The following is a 23,413-nucleotide window of genomic DNA, read 5'->3' on the forward strand; positions in this document are numbered from 1 at the left end:
TGATTAAATCAACCCCCTCCCCACCCCAGGTTCTCAACCCCCCTCCCCCCAAAGCCTCAACCCCCCCCTCTCCCAACTCTCTGTCCACTCTCTGCCACTCCCTCCCCCAAGCAAGAGGACATTCTTACATCATTACATATTAGTATTTCTTCATTACCTCATTACAATGGTGGAATATTTAATTCTTTTCCCCCTCACCTGTTTTACCTATTTTACGATGGAGTCATCAGGAGGAACCGACGAGTCATCAGGAGGAACCTGGATAGGATTCGGATTGCGGCTGCTACTCCACTACCCTCAAAACCCAACCAGGTGCAGCCAGGTGAAGCCTACAAAAACTATTTGCAAGATTCACCCCTCCACAGAGAAAGAAAAAAAAACTTTTTTTTTTCAAACTAACTTCAAAAAGTTAGTTTTTCAAACCACATTCACAATTTAGTGCAATATGTCCTGCAGAAATTCCATGGAATTGCCATTCTCAAGTGGTTGTGAGTAGCCTAATTGTGTTAATAAATGATCCTAAACTAATTATCTTCTTTGTGATGCATAAATACATTGCTAAAGAAATTAAAAAACGACGATACGAAGTTTCATTCACAATCTCGTCAGATTCCATCACCTCGTGATATTTTACAGACAGACAGACAGATGTGACAAGTGTATTATTATTCGAGACGAGACTAACCGAGTACTCACCTCCTGGGTGGGTCCATTTTGCGCATTACTTGCTGAAAATGTATATATTATGTGTTTTGCAAGAAGACCATAGATGTTTGCGTGGTGTGCGCTTAAAAGGATCTAGATGGCCTAAAGGTCTAAACGTTCCAATATTGGTTAGTGTAGAAGGGGTCGAAAGGGTCTAATCTCTCAAGCATATAAAAAGGGTATAAGAAGGTCCAAGTGGTTTAAATCTCTAAATGGTCAAGGGTCCAAGCTGTCTGAAGGGTGTAAGGAGTCTAAATTGTGTTAAGGTCTAAGGGGTCAAAAGGGACTTAAGAGGTGTGAAGGTTATAGGGGTCTAAAGGGTGGGATCTAAAAGGTATCTAAAGTGTCGAAAGGGTCTCAAAGGTAAAAGGGGTCTTAAAGGGTCTTTTGGGTATTTTGGGTCCTAGGGTCTTTTGAGTCATCTTGGTCATTGGGTCTTTTGGATCCATAGAGTCTTTTGGATCATCTGGGTCTTTTGGGTCTATGGGGTATCTTGAGTCTTTTGGGTCCTCTGGGTCTTCAGAGTCCTGTGGGTGTTTTGTATTCTCAGGTTCTTCAGGGTCTTATGGGTCTTCAGGGCCATGTGGGTCTTCTAAGTCTTTGAGGTAGTTTGCGTCCTCTGAGTCTCTTCAGGGTCTTGTGGGTGTTTTGTGTCCTCAGGGTCTTCAGTGTCTTTCAGGGTCTTTTGGGTTCTCTGGGTCCTCTGGGTCTTCAAGTTCCAGATTCGAATGAAACAGTGGTGGTTGAGGTATGCATTTCGTAAATTATTTGAGAAATTAATTATTTTACGATTATTATTAATTTAAATTACGCAACTAATCAATGAATCAATCAATTATTGAACACCGCTCCACCCTAAATCCGTCTCCATGTGCTGCACGGCGAGTAAGTATCATTTGTACACATTCACCTCAAAAGTACATTTTGGTTTGAGGCAGGGAAGCTCTCTCAGCCCACTCGTGTTTATCATGGTGATGGAGCTGGTAAACAGGAAGGTGAACCTGAGTAGTATGTTGTATGCCGACGATCTGGCTGTTGTGGTGGAGAGTGGGCGGGAGATGCAGGAAGTACTGGGCGAGTGGAAGGAGGCATTTGGGAAGCATGGGCTGAAAGTATAGAGAAGACTGAGGTGATGTGGGTCGGGCAGCAGAGAAAGGAAATTAATATCAGCTTTGAGGGGAAGGAGATCAGGCAGAGAAATAGGTTTGAGTATCTGGGAGGATCAGTGACCGGGGATGATATGTCCGAGGTAGATGTGAGGAGGAGGATTCAGGTGTGTGTGTGAATGCGTGGAGGAAGGTGGAGGGAGTAATGGCAGACAGAAAGATATCAAGAAAATTGAAAGGGAAGGTTCTGATGTCGTGTGTAACGCTGACCTACCTTTATGGTCTTGGGACGGTGGCACTGACAGAGAGATGACAATAGAGGCTGCAGGTTTGCAAGAACAACTCTGTGAGGAGGATTGCAGGAGTGAAGAGGGTGGATAGAAGGAAGATGAATGAACTGAGGGATGAGATTGGTGTGCAGATGAGCTTAATGGGGAGGTTGGTGAAATGCCGGCTGAGATGGGCTGAACACTTGGTGCAGATGGGGGAAGAAAGAATGGCAAAGAAAGTGGATAGGTTGAGGGATCGCTCTTGAGATCTTGAGATAAAGAGGTAGATCGCTCTTGAGATAGGATTGTGTGAGGAAGGATGTCCGTAAGGTAGGGGTGGTTGTAGAGTGGAGTGAGTTGGCTGAGGACTGAGGCAGGTAGAGGAGTATCAGGGTCAAGGCACGGCAGAAGCTTGGTGCGAGCAGATCTCACCCCTAATAAAGGGAAGTGGAGGAGTATATACTGTATATATATATTTATATATACACATATGGAAAAAGTATAGGCAACAGACTACTGTCTCAATCGCTGCATAAAATAAAAATAACCCTGGTTATATAGCTTGGATAGATTCCAATTGCAATGGTCTATGAGCTGGCACCAGAAGCCTGAGGTTGAAGGCCCAAAGCCTGACGCCTGTACGTAGTATTGCCTTATCAAGGCTCTTGTCACCTATAAGGTCCGTCTTTCGAAATTTGATGATTCTTTCAACAGTCAACTTGGTTTTCAAATTTTTTTTACAGTGAATGGAAAACTTCTAGGGAGGGCCTGGCATTTATGAATACTGTTACGGCTGTGGGGGTAGATGGAGGAATTTCATCAGAAAGTTCGGATTGAATAGAGTCGTTTGGTCCGTGGACATGTAGGAGACATCTCGATGTAATTAAGTAGGGAAACTGTGAGCTTAAGTGTTACGTGTCACCACACGGGGGTGGTGCGGTGTTCATTAGATTGGGATTAAGGATAAGTTCCCCCAGTATGTGATTGCCCCCTGTAACCTATTCCGACGTTTTTCCATTACAAGTCAGCCAGGAAGAAGTTGCGCATTTTTTACAACTATAACAAAAGCAAGCCAAACGTACTGAGTTGGAAGAAGCCCTGCCTTCCCAGGTTTCCTGCGAGCAAGCCACATCCCGGAGGTGGAACGGTTGTTCGTTGTGACGTCAGGAGAGATCGGGAGGAATGGACGAGTGCGGAGTGAGGGGCGCACACGGTCGAGAGAGAATGTAGCTTGGAGACGACCTGTAAGAACAGGGTTTTATGGCTGGCTTTCCTTTGACGCATGAAAAAGACGGCACGATTCTCGAATTCATGCTGAGGCGATTTGGCTCATGTGGTGAAGCGAGAAGCTGGCCATCAACTCTTGGCTGTTCATATGAGATGGGCCTCGAAGCCTCGTGTATGTCACCGAAAGGGATGGCGCCATTCGGAGCTGCACAGGGTCTCTGAGCCCTGGTGTTAAATACCGATCATGAATTGCCTGACGTATTTGTCCTGCTGTGAGAGAGCGGCTTGGTGCTATTTTGCGCGCATCTACACGTGCAGGACGAAGCGCCTCGATTCCAAGTTCCACAAAGACCATCTCTGGACCAAGCTAAGTGCCAGAATTAAGGAAGGATTTTCTTTGATTTATTTTCCCCTTGTCTGTAATTCAGTCTGTGTGTAGAGGTGCCTCCATTTAGGTTTTAGGATTAATTTATCTTACGTATTATTATATTCTGATTATTGTTCCTTGTAAACATTTCTTTTGTCAATAAGTTCCCTTGTTTATTTTAAGTTGCTGTGTTCGTGTATTTGTCGTGGGGTTCGAGTATAAACCCCCCTGTGCATCCATCTGTGCCTCCGTTGCTCCGCCATTGCGCCCCACCTCTCCCGCGCGCATTATAATCTCCGAGGATCAACATGTCCGCCTCCTAAGAAAAACCGCTCGGCCATCCAGGCTGGCGGTGTTAACCGCCCATCACCACAATTTGGGTCGGGAGGATTAACCTGAACCACGAGGTCCGCGACAATATGTTAATACAGAACTTCCGAAAATGTCTCCCTGCTTACCAAACTGATAGTTCTAAAATGGCGGATGCACGATTTGATTTTTATAATTGTGGGTAGAGTCAGGCCAGTAAGCAAAGCTCTGCCCTGGATGGACAGAGCTTTAGACTGGCAGAGAATATTATAGTGTTCTTATCTCGGTTTATCATGAAGGAAATTCAAGCATCTTCTGCAAATAGAATTTTTACCTTCTCTTTAAATCTTTTGAGAACCAATCAAATAATTGGCCAGATACAGCACTGGGTATCAGGAGAAACAAACAGACAGAGATCAGGAGGAACCTGGGTAGGATTCAGGTTTCGGCTGCTACTCCTCTAGTATATCCGTAGAACATTCTCCGATACTCTCCTAAAAGCAGCTTTCTGTGTCCATGAATCTTGATAATTTTTTAATGTATGTATGATCTGAAATGGAAGCAAGGTTAAAACTCGAGTTCTTTGAACACGATACCCCATGCAGTGTTCAAGTATAATTCTTCAATTTTAATAAAAGAATGATTTTAAAGATCTGGAAGTTGAGCGCTGTTGAAGCAGTTTTCTATACATCACCCTTATACACTGCAATAAGACGATGTTGAGTCGCAGTTTAGGAGATGGAGGCATCATTGATAGATTTCACATGACGTCACACACCCGGGCACTTCACATGTGCAGTGTGACCACTCCTTGGCTTTTTTTCACAAGATCTTGGCTATTCATTGTTCACCTTGGCGTCTTGGTTTTCTATAGGTTTTCTATTATCATCGCTTTTCCGAAACCTTGTGAATTCTTGGCTTTTTTTATTGGCTCACCTTGGCATTTATGAAAATGAGGAGTGGTCACACTGCACATGTGCTTCCATCTTTCAGGGCAAACAAACATCTTTAAAGCCACAGGAGATTGTTAACAATGGTGAATACATGCAGTGTTGTTGGCTGTCACAATATATCTAATTGTGACAATAAATCGTATTATTCAATTCCTGCCGTGATCAGCCATCAAGGAGAAGCGACAGAGAAGTTGTCGGAGAAATGGAGATTGTTATGGCTGTCTCGAATGAACCGAGCCAATTTGGTTATTTCGAAGCAGACAAGAATATGGCAGTTTGTCAAGCACTCGCATTATCGCTCGACCTGTCATCTTGTCAGAACAAAAAGCAACCTTCTGTATCGGTGATATCCATTTTATGGGACAGATTGTTAACTGACTTAATCTCATACCACCAGTAACCTGGGACTTTTATACCAATTAATTATAATCCGAGGCACATACTCTTTACAGAGCTCTGGATGGTATCGCTACTAGTCGAGAAATGTTTCAGGGCAGGTCACCTGGACGGGTCACCACTTTGATTTGGCATACTTGACTAAAGGTGGCAGGAATTTGTAACTTGTTCTGGGTGCCAGGGATAACTCACAACCTCTTCAGGAAAGATACCATGGGATCTTTAATGACCATCAACGACCAGTGTTGGCAGACAGGTTCTCTGGCTTCGAGATTCGAACCAAGGTTAGCCGGCTCAAAGGTGAATGCACGAATGTTTGCTATATTGAGAATGGTCAGGATGATCAGAGAGAGGACAGTAAGGGAGTGTGGGAAGAGAAGGGAAAGGAATGAGGGAATGGTTGGAGCATGTGGGTGGGGGAGGGGGGGTGGGACTACCAGAGGCTGTAAATGAATGTTAAAAAATTGTTTCTTTTATGATTGTCTAAAGAATAAATGGTTTTGCTGAAGGATCACTTGTAGAGTTGATTCTTCTCAAAGTCCATAACATGCATATTAAATGTCATTTGCTTTTTCACATGCATAAGTACATTTAACAGAACCTCACCCAACCGCATCATTTGCTCATCTGCTTAGAAGCAGACCTCACCCAACCATGTAATTTGCTCATCTGCTTGGAAGCAGACCTCATCCAACCATGTGATAAGCATCTCACCTAACCACTCACAAAATGGTTTTTGGAATCCAGAGACTTGAAGGCTTTCAATTCCTGTAATGTATACACACTTTGGTTGTAAACGAGGTAATTGTCGATGTTTGGATATTCTACCTCGAGCCACTGATTCACATCACTACTTCATACTTTCCTCGGAAGCACATATGGATTTTTATCCTTGAAAAACTGTAGTTTGTCAAAATACTTCACCTTAGAAATCGTATCTAATTTATCCTGATACCTCACTTGCACTTTTGGCTCTTTTGATGATACTTTCTGACTCGTGTTGCAGCCTATTATCGATAGAGGCAGTGGTAATACTAATCTTATCGATATAATCACTTGCCCATGAAGATGGCGGCCATGAATAAAAATCCCGGATGTAGTGACGTTACTGAAAAGCATCAATCGATCACTATAGAATGCAGCATCAGTCGGCATCTTCTTCACCCCGACCCTCTTGCCTGCCATGTCCTCTCATAGTATATATTGATATTCTTTGAAGTATTATGAAGGCGATTTGTGTTCTACAGTGTTCAAATGTATAAATACATTTAAGTAAAGGTTTAAAGAGGTTTAAATGCATATAAATAAATAAATAATGGATTTTACCGCCATTTTCCCCTGCGTCTATTACATCACCCTATTTAACACGTGACATTTCTGTAGTTTGTCGTGCCTGGTGTTTGTGTCCTTTATAACGTCCTTAAAAACAGTGAGTTTCTTGTTGGTCATGATTTTTAATCTTGTTTGACTGCCAGATAGGTAGACAGAAGACAAATATTCATCCTCTCCTCTCTGCGCAAGTGTGATCAGGACAAATTGTGAGCCAAAGTACTGTAAAACAACAAACTTGTCTTCCTATTCATGTTCCAATTTGTGTTCAAAATATAACATTCAATTGAAATAAGTTGCTCCTCCATCATAAACTGATAAGGCTGACAGATAGACGGACAGGGACGATTTGCTTCACTCCACTTTCGCATGGAGTAATAAAGGTCAATGTAAGTTTAAAAAAAAAAAAAAATCTTTTAATCTCTTTATACATGGACTTCATTCTTATCGGTTAGTCGGTAAATATTAATGGATAAATTATTTTGTTATTCAAGCTTTTCAACATCTTTTATTTCTGCTCGGTATTCCATACCTTTCATATTTACATTATTTTGACATTTTATATTTACTGACTCTTTCTGGTTTATAATTATCAGGGTCAAGATGAACTAAGACAAAGCAAGTGAAACATTTATTAATTCAATTTTTTATGTTCATTATTGCTTTTTTATTTTGAATGACTTGACAATTCAATATAAGAAAAAGCAGATAAAGGATTAGATTTTAAAATGTGAAAATCAAAAGAATTAATCCTAATATCAAAACCACTGCCTGCCATGTTATCACCTAAATATATTGATATTTTATAGTTTTGTAGCTCTCTGTAAATATTGAAATTATTAAAATCATAATGTGTGAAAATATCAAACGGTTGGGTTGTCATGTAGACTTATTCGCCTCGCTTTCCACCTGGCATATTATTAGTTATTATGGCATTGAATCCTGAACACATTTTAATTAAAATGGTTAAATTGTATGAGGAAAAATCTTGTTAAATTATATGGGGATTGACTTTAGCAATAGCAACATTTATATGATTTACAGAAACTTAAAAATGAAATAGGATGACTTTGATGTTTCCTTTGAAAGCATTATGTCTTAGTTCAGCTCTTAGGTCAGTGGTATCTTCAATTTCAGGAGAAGAATTTCTGTTGTGTTTTGTAGTTTTGAAGTGATGTTTATCATAAGACCTTTTTAAAGTCTATATTACAAATATCACAATAAATAATGCTGGCGGTGGTTCTATTTCTCTTGCACGTAGTCTGTGTCTTTGTGTTATGGGGTGTCTTATAAAACAAGATGTGTTAAAAGATTTTCACAAGTTTGACAATATGTTTTTCTCACCATTTATATAGGGAGGAAAAAAGGTTTTCTTTGCATCTATTATAGGATTTTATCTTTAAAATAAAACACTCCTATCATAAATACAATTCATGTGTTTATTCGTTCTATTTTTTGCAGGATTTTGTGTTGAAATAAAAACTTGTTTGTGTTTTACTTGCCATACTTAATATAAAATTTTATATTGAAATAAAAAATCATCTGTGTTTTATTCACTGCATATAAAGGATTTTGTGTTTTAAAGAAAAATTTGTTTGTTTCACTCACCATATTTAATATAGAATTTTGTGTTTAAATTAATAATTTGTTTTATTTGCTGTTTATAACAAAGTATTTTTCATTAAAATATTTTTAAGGAAGAAAAAAAAAGAAGACCTTCAGTGTTTATATAATCACAATAAATTTTATGTTTTGGGGTTTTTAATGCTTGCTTCGATGCCTTTTTTACAACGTAACCAAAACAACTGGTATAAAGAATCATTGTTTCATCTTTTTTTTTACTCCAGTATGGATTTTAGCTTTAAGATGATGTTTAAATTTATTTAAAAGAACACGCTTATTGCAAGTATGGCAATATTTGGTAGCCATATTTCTTATTATTTAAAGAAGACAAAGTTACACATTTATTACTTGGTTTTATCTTAAACATATATATTGTTGCGAATTCGCGCCCGCCGGCGTGCAAGCCGCCACGTAACTCGAATCGCGGCACGTTGCCCACCGGACGGACAATTCTGTCATGACCCTCTCGGACTAACGCCGGGAACTAGTCACGGGTGGGCCTTTCGGCCTCACCACGATCGTGCCAATCGGCCCCCCGCGTGGGATAGGGTTGTTCGCCAAATTCGACCTACCTAAGCACCCACACGGAGGGTAGACCGGGCGATCGCACCTCGCCGCAGGTCGACTCCGGACACGGGCCACTTAAGCGACCGTTCCGTACTATCGGGATAACCGAGCGGTGTTAACGTCGGCCTCGACGGTTCCGATTAATTATCGGGCGTATTAAGCCCACTACCAACCCTTTACGTGAAGCAAGATGGAGATTCAATTAAAGAAAAGACGAAGCGAAACGGGAAAAACAGTTCAACATAATGCACATTTATTCCGCGGCACACGGAAAGCACACATATACAATTATAACAATTATGCATCAAAAACAGATGTTACAAAAACACAACAATGCAGATCTACTACCGACTACGTGAGCACACGGCAACACTTACAGAGTTTTACTTTACAGACGGCGCCGCCAACACATTTACTCAAAAGCAAAAGAAAAGGGCCACCCTCAACGACAAGGGGACAGACGGGGCCTGTGGGCCGCGAGACCGGGTGGAGCCTACCCGTGTCTTGTGATGAGCCGCAAATGTGGCGGCGGTGCCCCGACTCCGCGCTCCTTCGCGGGTTTCGTTGGCACTGCTTGGAGTGGGGTGGGAACGGGGCCCCCTTTTCGCACTATCTCAGCGTGGGGGGGAAAAAGGGGGGAATTGTTGATGCTCTGGGGAAAGAGGATAGCTGGCTTGCTTGGGTCCCACGACGAGCGACTCCACTGCGACCTCGACCGCGCTCCCGGCTTCCCCTCTCTGCAGCTCCCCGACAGACTCCGAACCCCGACAGACTCCGACCTCCGACAGACTGACTCTCCTCCAGACCTGACTTGACTGCTGCTGCCACACTTCTCCAACTCGCCTTGACTCTTCTCCAACTCCCTTGACCGAAAAACTCTCCAGCCGACTGCCTCCAACCCTTCTCCAACTCAAACTGCCAACTCTTCTCCAACTCGCCTTGACCGAAAAAAAACTGACTGAATTCGCCCCGCGCTCGGCACTTTATAGTGGTGTAAGAGATCCCATATGCAAATTTCTGGATCAGAACGAGCTCGGGGGTGGAGCCACGCTCGCCCATTGGACGGAGAAAAAGGGGCGTGAATCTCCCCCGATCCTCAAATTCGCATATATCGATTCTACTCTGACGCGCCTGGAGGCGGGGCCAAACCGCCCCGTGCTTGCTGATTGGACGGATCAGAAGTGGGCGTGTATCATTCCTGATCCGACTTCTCCTCGGAAAGGCCGCACTTTGTACCCGCGGCTCGGCGCGCGCCCTGTACGAGTCCAGGACAGCCTGATGCTCGGTGCCCACAAGCGGTGCGGGAATGGCCGCAGAAGGAGAGGCGAAGGTGGTGGAGGGTCTAAAGTGGCGGTCCCTGGCCACGGTGACGCTTGGAATGGCGGTGATGCGATGTTTGCGGGAGCGAGCTGTGAAGGTAAAGGTCGTGGCTGTTGGCGTTGTTGTTGTTGTGAAGCGGCGTTGCGGTTGGTGGTTGTTGTGTGATGGCGGTTGAGACGTGGTTGGTTCAAAATAAAGATAGAACAGAAAAACGGCTATCTTAAAGGGTCGCAGGCCGAATGAATCACATTTATTCCCTCTAAACAACGGGTTTGGGGCTAACTACACATGTACTTACAGAGATATCTCACCTACGGGACATGAATGGTGGTTTGCGAAATTCCTCAACCGCAACACTATATATATATATATATATATATATATATATATATATATATATATATATATATATATATATATATATATATATATATATATATATATATATATATATATATATATATATATACATATCTATTGGGGGATATGTTGAAGATGTTTTTTGACTGCAGGCTTCGTTTCCTTTTTTCCATTTGTAAAAACCCCAAAAAATCCTGACTTGTTATTTCAAATGGCTACATGGTTTATAACTATGAATAAGTAAATGAAAAATCATTCATAGAGTGACACTTGGCAAAACAGCACAAGGTAGAACGGCACTAGGTGGAGTGCATACCTCTGCCAGGTTGAACAGTTAACGTTTTGTATCCCATTGATCAACTAGATCCGAACCAAAATATTGTATATATTATTGGTGATTGTAGTCAGTGAGCTTATATGAAAATCATGATCAAATTTCAAGTCAATTGGATGAAAAGTGACAATTTAAGAAATCCGACCTATGTTGACCTTTTGACTGATGTGGACCTCAAAATAATTGGCGATTGAATTCAGAAAGCTGAAATGCGAATGCTCTTTAAAAAAAAATGCTCTTCAAAATATGGCCGAAGTTGGGTTGACCTTATGGCCTATGTTGACCTTTTGAACTAAGTTAACCTCAAAAGTAATAGGTAGTTGAATTCATTGACCTGACATGCAAATCCTGTTCAAATTTCAAATCAATTGAATGAAATTTGAGGATTTTAGAAAATATGGCTCCAATTGGCCCTTTCGCCTATGTAGACCTTTTTGGTCGATCAAATTTTATGAAACTTCAATGCGTGACCGTCACAGGGTCGGTGACATTAATCTCTGAAAATTTAAGAATGGCGGGTTGAGCGGTTTGGGCTGGAGGTGAGCGGACAGACAAACCAACAAACCAACAAACAAAGAAACAAACGGAGGTGATCAAAAAAAAAATTTTTGGCCAAGTAACAAGACTTCAATACATGGTTATGTAGTTGTGAAGGTTATATTATTACATCATCAATGAAGGGTTGGGGGGGTCAAAGTTAAAGTGTCCCAGAATGGTCATTTTAACCCAACAGCTGATCTCCCTATCCATAGTGACTTAATTAATATTCAACTCGCCATCTGGTCTCCCAAAAACCTTATTGGACATGTGCCAAAGTCCTTGCAGGACATGACAGTGTCGTAGCCTGGAGGAAAGTATGGGGGTGAAATCACCATCCACAACAAACACCTTATATCTGATCCAACAGTGAAGCCACCTGGTTTTGACCTGTCTTGGCAAATATGGAAGGCCCTTAATCAGATCCGAATGGGATATGGTCGCTGCAGCCACTTGATGTACAAGTGGCTGATGAGGAGTTCTCCAGGATATGACTGCAGCAACATTATCAAACTGAACCACACAACACACTGTCATGTATACAAATTCGAGCATGACATTTCAAAAATTAAAGCATTTTCCCAAAATGTATGGAAAAACTCATGAATAGCAAAGGCTGCTATTGCCACGAGCCCAGTCTGAAGAACCAGGAACGTTGCAACCCTATTGCAGCAATAACAGTGGCAATTTCAATGATAATTATTAAGTGTAATGTAGCCAAATGACTAACCCAGTGGAGGTGATTGATGCAACAATTAATGCAGGAATGAAACAGGCAAAAGATAAACTTAGAATTTATGACAATTTGAATTCTCGTGGATAAAAATCTCAATTTGAATTCTCAAATCTTACGAACCATAACCACTCACTCATTGTTCCTCCTGAACCTACTCACACCTGACTGCTCCTGGACACTTTGTCATTTTCACCTGAAAATGTGGAGAAGTTTCTGGCTGTCAACCCTTGGTGAAAATTTAGTGATCGGTTTGGAAGGCATCATCATCTGTGTCTTGAAATCCTGCTCGACTGATTTTGAGTTTTCTCTTTCCTTTCTGTTCATCCGATCATTTGCTCTTCGTCACTTTCAATCTAATTTTAAGTCAGCCAGCACCACTGCAATATTCAATAAAAGTACAAAAATAGACTCTTGATGACAGGACCATCAGCTTACTTCCAATTAAAAGTAAAGTCATGGTTTCCATCATTGAAATAGACATCCATTTTTTTTTCCAATAGCCTTATCTCAGACCATCATTACCCACAGCAAAGGAGAGGGTATTGCATTTGGGTCCGTTTGTTACTTGGCGAAATCTTCGATTTTGTCAAGTGTGTTGGTCTGTTCCGTTTGTTGGTTTGTTTGTTACTTACGAAATCTAAAGATTTCGTAAGTATATTGATGACTTTCGTCCTCTGTTTGTTTGTTTGTTTGTTTGTGTGTTTGTTTGTGTGTGTGTTTGTGCGTTTGTTTGTAGGCAGGATAACTCGAGAACGGAAGAACCTACCAATGTCAAATTACACCACGTGATTCAGGAGGGTGATGGCTCGCGCTGATTAGATTTTGGTCAAAATCGGTCAAAGGTCAAGGTCACAGTGAGGTCAAACATAATTCCGTAAATTCATGTGGAGAAATGGAGTATTTTTGCTTCGGTCGACATTACGAGTTCGTTTTAACTTCGATTTTAATTTTGTCTTCCGTTTTTGCAATCGCTTAGGACGCTTAAAACTCGATTGTCGAAATTATGGTAAAAATCGGATGTTTTGGAGACGTTTTAAGATTTATAAAAAATATTTCACTCGCCGCGTCACAGCTCGTCACGTGGTGCAGCGCGCTCGAGCAGAGGCGTCGTTGAGTCACGTAAAGGTTTTCCGTGTGCGTGCTGACGGTGTTTTCGATAAAGATGGTGTTTAAAAGTCATTTTTTTATCCCAATAAAGGTTATCGTCGCATGCCTGACTCGCTAAGCCGTCAGATTATGTAAAGATTGTTAGTGGATGGCCGAATATTACGGTTTTGTGACTTTGATAAAATAATATTAAATAATTGCGTGGAGAAATGAAGATTTTTGCTTCGGTCGACGCTACGATTTTTGATGGTTTGATACAGAATCTTCGTAGAAACTTCTGGTTTGCGTCGCTACCTTCTCTGGAGACAGCTTTTATTAGACAAGGTCAGAGGTCAAGTTGACGATTTCGTAAGTACCAGTCTATGACTGCTTGTTTGTTTGTCCGGTCGTCTCCAGCCCAAACGGCAGGACCAGTCGTTCTTAAATTTTTACACCTGATAGGCAATCCACTTGAGACGGTCCGCGTCCAAACCCCGTCTTAATCAGACTAAACGTCACGTGACGTCACACAACGTGAAAACACATTTTTGGACATAACTCAGTGACCGAAAGTCGTAGCGCCTTCCGGTTGACGCCAAATTAAACTTCATTCAAATATCCAAATGATGACTAAATGCATCTTATTACAAATTACTCATAGTTTTCGCAAGCGTATGACGTCAAATTTTGCCTATTGACGTCATTTTTAAAAAATATTTACGCTCGTGTGCAGCCAAAACTACTGAAGCAATCGTTCTCAAATTTTAACACGTGATAGCCAATCTTGCTGAAATAGTCTGGGATCAAATCACGTCATAAACGCACTTAACGTCACGACGTTACGTCAAAAAAAAAGGTGAAAACAAGCTTTTGAACATAACTCAGTAACCGGAAGTCATAGCGACTTCCTGTTGACGCCAAAACAAACTTCAATGGAATATCTAAATGTTTTAAATTGCATGTTAGTACAAATTATGGACAGTTTTCACAAGCATATGACGTCAAAGGTTTTAGCTATTGGCGTGATTTAAAAAAAATTATATTCGTTCTACAGGTCACAATTCTTAACCGATTTGGATGAAATTTTAACAGGTGATAGAAATCCCCAGTGCAAAAAGATGTGTCACTTTTGGTGATGTTCAAGATCAGGATCTGGATTCTGCATCACTTTATATTATCGCCCATTATAAACCAATGGGGAATTTTGTGAATTACACATGGCTATTTCTCAAACAGTTTTGCACTTATTATATTGAAAGTTATACTGTCTATTTATGCATGTAATATTAACATGTGTACAAAGTTTGATTGAAATGGACCCAAGGTCAAGGTCAGGGTCACCCAAAACATGAAAAACACACATATAAAATACATATTTTTGTTTTACAACATATTTCAAACCTGATAATGGGATCGTAAAGCTGGATGAAAAGCAATGTTCCTAGGTATTTTCGAATATTTTCTACGATCAGAATGAAGGCAACAAGCACAGATGATAAGTTGTTGAATGTCACATGGTGGCTTTAAATGAGTTGTGAAAATTTTCCATCTGCTGCTGTTACCATGACAACGCGCACCTGATAATTGTTATCTGTGATGTCGTGTCATTTTCTTAATGTACGAACAAATAAACACCACACATTCCATGACATTACAGCTAGGACCACCATACGGAAAGGTTAACTAATTCGCCAAGTGTCGTGATAAGCACGATTTTTCATTTGTCTGTTTGTTTGTCCGCACAGAACTTTCGTGTTTTTCTCCGCAACCGCTTGTCGGATTGAGACGAAATTTTCACCATTGGTGCGACTACTCATGTAGAATGTTTTATTGATAATTATGACGTCATTGGTCACGGCGTGTGGCAGCCATATTGGAAAAATGGAAAAACTTTGGACCTCTGTATCTCTGAAACCGCACCAAGGAAAATATTGAAACTTGGCACATTGCAAGTACTCCTCATGGGGAATAAAAGGAATTACAAGGAAATCGAACACAGGTGGAGGCCATTCAGCCCATCATGCCTGTGCGAACACCATACTAATTTATCTACACAAGATCCAAGAAAAAAAAATTTTTTTCAAGAATTAATTAAAAAAAAATTTAACTTTTAATTTTGATTTTTAAAGTTTTTGTATTTTTTTTTTCTTTTGCTTCTTTCCCTCAGGGGAGGGGGCACGGTCTTGGTTAAAAACATACAACATCAACCACACATCACCCTTTTACGAGACCCCCACCAACAGCACTCTGTACACATGCACACAATCACCCATCAATGCTTAACTACCTAAAAGTCCTGTTAACATCCCCACACCCCTTTATCTCCATAACTTCCAGCAACCTATCTAATTCTAATTTAAACTTATCTCCTGTCTCTGCTGCCACTACCTTTCCAGGGAGGCCATTCCATGCATTAACTACTCTCTGAGTGAAAGTCCCCTGCCTTATTACCATCTTAACTCCCCTCTTCTTTACTCTCAAGCTATGGCCTCTGGTCCAATCACTGTCTCCTCTTGAGTAATTAATCTTCACAAATTTTATCTCTACCTTTCATTATCTTAAACATCTCTATCATATCTCATCGTAACCACCTCCTTTCTAGTGTATAAAGCCCCGTCTCCTTCAGCCGCTCCTCATAGCTGAGTCGAGCTAGACCCGGAATCGATCTCGTACCCTGCGCTGAACCCTCTCCATGGCATCTATGTCCTTCCTGAATTGTGGTGACCAAAACTGCACACAATATTCTAGATTTGGCCCTCACTAGATTCCTGTACAACGTTAACACCACCTCTTTTGATTGATAAATGATCCCCCTCCTTATACAGCCTAAAACCCTATTTGCTCTACCTATAGCTGCCTGGCACTGTGCTGCCTGCTTACCTCTCATATCTATTACCACCCCCAGATCCTTCTCCTGTGTGACATGCTCCAAAATTGCTCCTTGCATCATGTAATCTCTATTTTCATTGTTTTTTTTCCCATCCCCAACACCTTACACTTGCTCAGGTTAAATTACATCTGGCAATCTTTTGCCCAATCTATGCAAGTATCAATACTTTCCTGAATCTGATCACCACCCCCTCAGCTATCTACCTCACCTCCAAGCTTTGTGTCATCTACAACTTTGAAAAACCTACTCTTCACTCCACTATACAAATAATTGATGTAAATAATGAACAGTAATGGTCCGAGTACTGATCCTTGAGGTACCCCACTACTTACATCCTCCCACTCACAGCCACTCTTTGTTTCCTATCACTGAGCTAGTTTGCAATCCAATTAGCTACCTGACCAGCCACTCCACAAGCCCTCACCTTAGCTAACAACCTCAATGAGTTTGATTTTTTTTAATGACATCATAATTGCATATGTGGAATGCCACATCCGATCAGTATGAAAATTTTTGAGGGTCATCTATGGACAAAACGGTCCACAGAAAAAAAAAAAAATCATTACGCCATTGGTCACGTGATTCGGCAGCCATATTGTTAAAAAAAAAAACCTTCAAAAATCTTCTTCTCTGAAGTGGTTGAACAAATCGAAGTGAAACTTTACACTTATGACCGCCTGCCCATGAGGAACAAAAGCTTCGCACAAATGATATCATAGGTCTCATGGTTGGCAGCCATATTTGATTTACCCTAAAACCCATAAAAAATACACCACTCAAAAGAAGTCCTGGTGAGGGTCTGCAATCTCTGATTGCTCTTTTTCTTGTTTTCGTTTCTGATTTGGTCACTCCACAGCAGCCATGTTGGTTCTGCTCTCCCAATGATGGATAGAGACCCTAAATCCCAGACAGGAAATTGGGGCCGTTTTTTTGGACACATCTGGAGCATTTGACACAGTCTGATACTCTCAGCCTACAGAATCCAAGGCCACCTTCTCTCATGCCTTGCTCGCTTTCTCAACTCTCATCGTCAATGGGATCCTGTCATCTCCTGTTGTCGAGGCTGGAGCGCCCCAGGCAGTGCCTGTTCCTCATATTCTTCACCGATCTTTACGATTCCCCACAAAATCCTCCTTATCTTTTCACGAATGACTCCTTCCCTCATCCTTGAGATAGGCGGGCAGCAGCCTCTTCCCTTTCTGTCGGGTTTGATAGAATCAGGATCTGGTCTAAAACTTGGAATAATTTTCAAAACTGGCAAATCTCATCTCACTCTGTCCCTCTGAAAAGACCATGTGGTGAACCTTGACATCTACTCCTTGACCATCCTTAAAGGAGTCGAGTCCCTCAAACGTTCGGATCTCATCATCAGCTACTATCTCTCTTGGGAAAACCATATGTCAGAGTTGGCTTTCAAAGTTAGCAGCTATCTGGGCATCCTCCATCGTGCCAAGTCTTTCCTTGGCAAATCCAAACTTCGAACAACCTACAGGCATTTCATCTGTAGTATGATGGACTACTCGAGTTCCGTCCCCTTTGGGCGTCACATCTTTCCCACCCACCTTTGCTCCATTGCTTTTTCTTACCCAGTTTTCCCTTCCTGTTCTTTCGGCCCATAACTTGTATTTGACCTTGTTCATCCCCTGGATCTTCCTTCCACTTCTGTTACTCTCTCATTATTCCCCTTGCCCATTATTCTTCGAAGTGTCCTAATGTTGTGTTCCCTTACCCTGCTTTGGTGTGTCTCCCACCTTTTATGCTCTGTGTTCTGAGATTCATCAGCTTCGACTTTGTATACATGAATAGAAAAAAACAAACAAACCATCTTTAAGATCTCGAGTTCGGTACTCTAATCGAGGGCTCTGTGTTCAGTGCGTGCCTTGAATGCTTTATCAAAACCCTCAAACATTTTGAAGCTGAAGGTGTGATATGTTTCTCATGCATCACACGTGGGTGGTGCATTTCCAACCACATTCCAAGCGTCAAAAGCAGGGGGAACTGCAAAAAAACAAAAATTCTCAACAATTGGCACCAAGTATGCCAAGGAGGGATGCATACATACCTGGGCATGTCTGAACCAGCCTCGGTGGTGTGAGCATTTGGTTTGAGGATATAATACGTTCTGAGTCTTTTAAATACCAAAGACGTTTAAAATGGTACGTGCTGCTTCCTTGCTTGAAGCTCAACATTTCAAAGATAGAGCACGGACAAACAACCATCGGTTGGTAATAAGAGTGCAGGCTTTGCTCATCCTAATGGCCTCCTGCATCATAGTTCCTTGTAAGGGGAACCCATGTTACTGTGTTGCAGCCCTGCGGACACACATACATTGTTTAACGATGGGGAAGGGAAAGGGAAAGGGAAAGGGAAAGGGAAAGGGAAAGGGAAAGGGAAAGGGAAAGGGAAAGGGTGTGTTTCAAATAAATGATACATACATATATTACATAAAAATAATGTTGCTTAATTAAGGGGAACTAGTGCATGCCCGTACATGCAAAAAAATAAAAATAAATAAAAACTTTCAAACCTCGAGCCAGAAACGACAACCACACAGGCCGTTCTTTCGCTCTCGCATTCTCGCGACAACCATACTTCCACACACAGAGTTAATTAAAATCCAAATTAAAATCAAGTTTACCTCCCTGTCTTTGCTTGCCATGACATTCGCTGCCATGTAACCGGCACGGCCCGTGACGTCATCATCGGCCGGCCGCACACCGGCCAACGCAGCAACGTGTCATGTCATTGGTTGGTAAATAAATGGCCGCAGCAACGTGTCATGTCATTGGTTGGTAAATAAATGGCCATAACTTGGGAAGCACTTCTTCTTCTTCTTCTTTCGGCTGCTCCCGATAGGGGTCGCCACAGCGGATCATCCATATGATCCACATAGTGATTTGGCACATGTTTTACGCCGGATTCCCTTCCTGACGCAACCCTGGTCGCCTCTTACGACACAGGGATATGGTATACCTTTTTTACCCGGGGTATACACCGGCCCAGTACACTGGTACTCATTTCGCCGACCTCGGAAGGATGACAGGCTGAGTCAACCCCCTGGTGTATTAATTCAGTGGCCCAACGGGGCTTGAACTCAGGACCTTTTGGATCCCAAGCCGCTGTCCTAACTACTGCGCCAACACCAGGCTTACATAACTTGGGAAGCACTTGTCCGATTAATATCAAACCTTGAAAAGGCACATCCACAGGGCCCCAGCAATATACCTGGGAAGTTTCAATTAGATCGGGACAGTGGTTGTCAAGAAACAGTGGTCACAGACAAACAGACACACAGAGATTGCTGGAATTATAGATTGACTCGTACATGGCCGTACGTGCAAAAAGAAATTAATTGTGACGTCATAGCGCCATGTCCTGTCATTGGTTTGGTAAATAAATGGCCATAACTTGGGAAGCACTTGTCCGATTAATATCAAACCTTGAAAAGGCACATACTCAGGTCCCCAGCAATATACCTGGCAAGTTTCAATTAGATCGGACCAGAGGTTGTCGAGAAACAGCGGACACACACACACACACACACACACACACACACACACACACACACACACACACACACACACACACACACACACACACACACACACACACACACACACACACACACACTCTGCTGGAATTATAGATGATCAATGTCACGTGGGGTCACATTTTCCACCTGATTTTGCGTACGTAAAAAATAGACGAACTTATTTATTAATCCATCAGTTGTTCCCCCCCCCCCCCCCCCATTCCACGGAACAAATTCTTTCTTGTTCGATCCGAAATCGATCAGTCAGCTATTCCTTCCGAGTCATCGATCTCGCCAAAGTGCCACCTGTGGCACGGTGCGCGCGCTCGAGCGGGGAATCGTATTACACAAATGACATGTTAACGATTACCGCGAATGTACGTACTTGATGGACATTAATCACCATACCTCAAGTACCACGGATCCGCCTCTTCCTGCATTTGTTTATCGTTTGTCCTTCCGAACGCTATTTGCGCCGCTCTTCCCCGGTGGCGAACGACGGGACACGATCCGGAAGGCAAGGCGGCCGGGCCTAGGCAAGGCCTGCGATGGGGGGCCGCCAGAGATATGGGTGCTGTGGCGTTTGGGAGTGCAGCTTGTACTTCATACTGAAGCTCTTGTTCGTGACGTACGTGGCCGTGTTCTGGGTACGTACTCCAACCGCGGGTCCTTCGTTGACGGCGGCACATGTTTAAATGACATATTCCACGGGCCGACATCCGTGTCCCATTTGTCCGTGTCCGTACCACACTTTTTACAAATCTGTTTCGCTTTTCCTGTAATAATGAGAATATTTTTGTCAGCTCTGTTTAAACCTGCTTTTGCTGTTTCTCGTCACATTTAATTGTAATGCTTTTCGATTTTATTTTATTGTTTTTGTCCAGAAAGCAGCTTTCGCATCGCCCTGTCATGTTTCAGGCGCTGCTTGTACTCTCAAAGCACAGTGACGGTGGAATATGGTCACTTCCGGCTTTGAACAGAAAAAGGATGGCCTCATTGCTCTTCTTCTTCTTCTTCTTTTGCTACTTCTTCTTCTTCTTCTCCTCTATCTTATTTGTTCATGTTTGTGATTCAGATTACATTTTTTTTTTAATGTTACCAAGCATACAAATGCTTGGTCTCCTATTGTTATTGGTGGTATATTATTATTCTTTCCGCCAAATTTTTGTGGAAGCTGGAGTGTCGACACAGCTGCTCCGATCAAGTTGAAACGTCACAGGAATGTCGGGGGCGAATGGGAACTGATGCATATTGTTTCCGAGTTTTGATTTTGCAATCGCCATGGCAACCGGCTTGGATTTAACCGAAAACTTCAACAATCGTCTTCTCCGAAACCGCAAGTGCTATCGATTCGATTCTCGTCAGGTTATGATCGACTACTCATGGTGCAAAAAAAAATAAAATGCACGTGACGTCATCGGTGAAGCGATTTGCCAGCCGCGTTGAGGTAAAAAAAAAAGAAATCAAATTTGTCCGATTGACACGAAACATTTTTTGTGGCTTCTACACCACGATGCAAACTTGAAGATGAAATTTCGTTTTGATCGGTCACATGGTTTGGCAATGACAAATAAAACAAAATTGATGATGTCATCGGTGACGCCATCTTGGAGTACTTTTCCATGTTTGTGAAACCGACAAAACAGCTATTTCTCCAGAGCTTTTGCTCCGATTAAGTTGAAACTTCCCATGCAATGTTGGGGCAAATGGGAGTCGGCGCATTCTTTTTTTTTTTTCTTCCAAGTTTTGATTTTGCTATCACCATGGCAACCTACTTAGATTTAAACAAGAATTTCAAAACACCTTTTCCCCAAAACCCTAAATGCTATCGATTTGATACTTGGTAGGTTATGATCGACTACCTGTGGTGCAAAAATATTTTGGGATGAAATCATCAGTTACGTGGTTTGGCTGACATGTTGGATTAAAGGTGAACCTCTTAAAAATGTTGTTCCTCAATAACGTTCAACCGATTGATGTGAAACTTGGCACATGTGATCCAATTATCCTGCGGAATAGATATGCTGCTGATGATGATGTCGTCGGTCAAGTGGTTTGAAATTGCCTCATATTGGACAAGGGACATTTGAGCCCCTGCATCACCACTTGCAGTTTTCACCCCTCAGCTTGAATTGGGCTAAGGGCTATTGTCGTCACAGGCGTTGTCCGGGCGTCTGTCAACTTTTGGTTTCCATCAATTTCGAGGAGAACGCCTTGTCCAATTAAATCCATTTTTGCAGTGTGCGTTGGGGCTGGGTAGAGGAAGGTTCCTTTCGATAATGAGCGCAATTTGATTCTCGGCTAGGCCACCAGGGGCCAAAACTGAAAACCTAGAAAATGGCTATTTCTCCTGAACGAATGGCTGGATCATCGCCAAGTTTTTATCACAGGTATATCTGATGAGGATACATGATGTATAACCTGGGTTTTTGATTTGACCTACTTTTCAAGGTCACAGAGGTCAAAGTTCATACTTCGGTGTTCGGGCGTCCGTCAACTTTTGGTTTCCGTCAATTTCGAGAACGCCTTGTCCGATTAAATCCATTTTTGTAGGGTAAGTTGGGGTTGAGTAGAGGAAGGTTCCTTTCGAAAATGGGCGCGCTGCAGTTTTCAGTGTGGCCGCCACGACAGTCGTCTTGAAATTGGTTTTCGTCAATTTCGAGAACGGCTTGGCTTGTCCGATTAAATGCATTTTTTCAGTGGGTGTGTTGGAGTTGAGTAGAGGAAGGTTCCTTTCGAAAATGGGCGCGCTGCGATTTTCAATAGCTGCCACGGTAGCCATTTTGAAGTCTGATTGATTTTAGATATGACGTCCAACGTGTTCTAACTGACTGCATCATCGTGATATCACTGCTTCCTTTTACAATGCATGGGCTGAGGGGTTACGCCCGCTTTGTGGAGCTATTTTTTTATTATTATTATTTTGTGCGTTAGCTCGTTCCCAGCTCTTCACAGACTGTCAGCATGGTTTAACGCCGAGAACATCATGCACGTCACGACTGTTTACTATATGTGCTTTCACGGAACTGACAAGCATGATTGATGGATATTTTCCATTTTGGTTTCCGCAAAGCATTTGATGCTGTTCTTCACAAGAGACTACAATGTTGAAGATTCCATCATATGGTATCAGAGGAAAACTTCTTCCTTGGATTGGAGCATTCCTGGTGTTCTGTACCTATATATATGTATATATATATATGTATGTATATGTATATATATATATATATATATATATATATATATATATATATATACATATATACACACCACTGGGTAGGGTCATGGGACTCCTTTTGTTACCTCCTCTACCGAAGGTGGATGGAGGTTGTGTTTTCACCCCTGTCTGTTTGTTACGTGGCTTTTTATTTTTTTTTTACAAGTATGTTGATCACTTCTGTTTGTCTGTCCGCTCACCTTTAATTGCCAACAGGTCAAAATTTTAAACCGATCTTCAAGAAGCTTCACCAAATGGTAGAGTTAGTGGTCTGACAGAATCCTATTTATTTTTGAGGTCAAAATGTCAACAACTTTCGGCCAAAAGTCAACTTTTTCAAATTTCTAAAATCCTCAATTTTTGTCTGATTGACTTAAAATTTGAAGAGGATTAACATATCAGTTCACTAAATTCAACCAGCCAATTATTTTTGATGTCAACATTGGCCAAAAGGTCAACATAGGCCAGGATTTCTAAAATTTTCAATTTTCATCCAATTGATTTGAAATTTGAACAGGATCTTCATATCAGCTCACTGAATACAACCAAT

General features: G+C 41.9%; 1 protein-coding gene and 1 long non-coding RNA gene across 6 annotated transcripts in view; one reads left to right on the top strand and one right to left on the bottom strand.

Moving 5' to 3' along the window:
- LOC147019243 (uncharacterized) overlaps window positions 1-20,182 on the bottom strand; it is a 56,147-nt gene extending 35,965 nt beyond the window's left edge. The window contains exons 1-2 of the long non-coding RNA XR_015062699.1: window positions 20,055-20,182; window positions 18,177-18,426 (exon numbers count right to left, since the gene is read on the bottom strand). This is a non-coding gene — a long non-coding RNA (uncharacterized LOC147019243). The remainder of the gene's footprint in view (window positions 1-18,176; window positions 18,427-20,054) is intronic.
- The window catches only part of TSPAN15 (tetraspanin 15), a 193,236-nt gene continuing 189,879 nt past the window's right edge, over window positions 20,057-23,413 (top strand). For 4 of the 5 annotated variants that reach the window (XM_085899581.1, XM_085899576.1, XM_085899578.1 and 1 more), the window contains exon 1: window positions 20,140-20,293. In XM_085899581.1, the coding sequence (XP_085755707.1) occupies window positions 20,195-20,293 (99 nt within the window). In that variant the 5' untranslated portion in view covers window positions 20,140-20,194. Of the gene's footprint in view, window positions 20,294-23,413 lie in introns of all 5 variants that reach the window. The other variant, XM_085899577.1, reaches the window with a different exon arrangement.

This window comes from Eptatretus burgeri, chromosome 10, assembly GCF_056783735.1.
Source record: "Eptatretus burgeri isolate ZD-2024b chromosome 10, Ebu_testis_v1, whole genome shotgun sequence".
Taxonomy (NCBI): domain Eukaryota; kingdom Metazoa; phylum Chordata; class Myxini; order Myxiniformes; family Myxinidae; genus Eptatretus; species Eptatretus burgeri.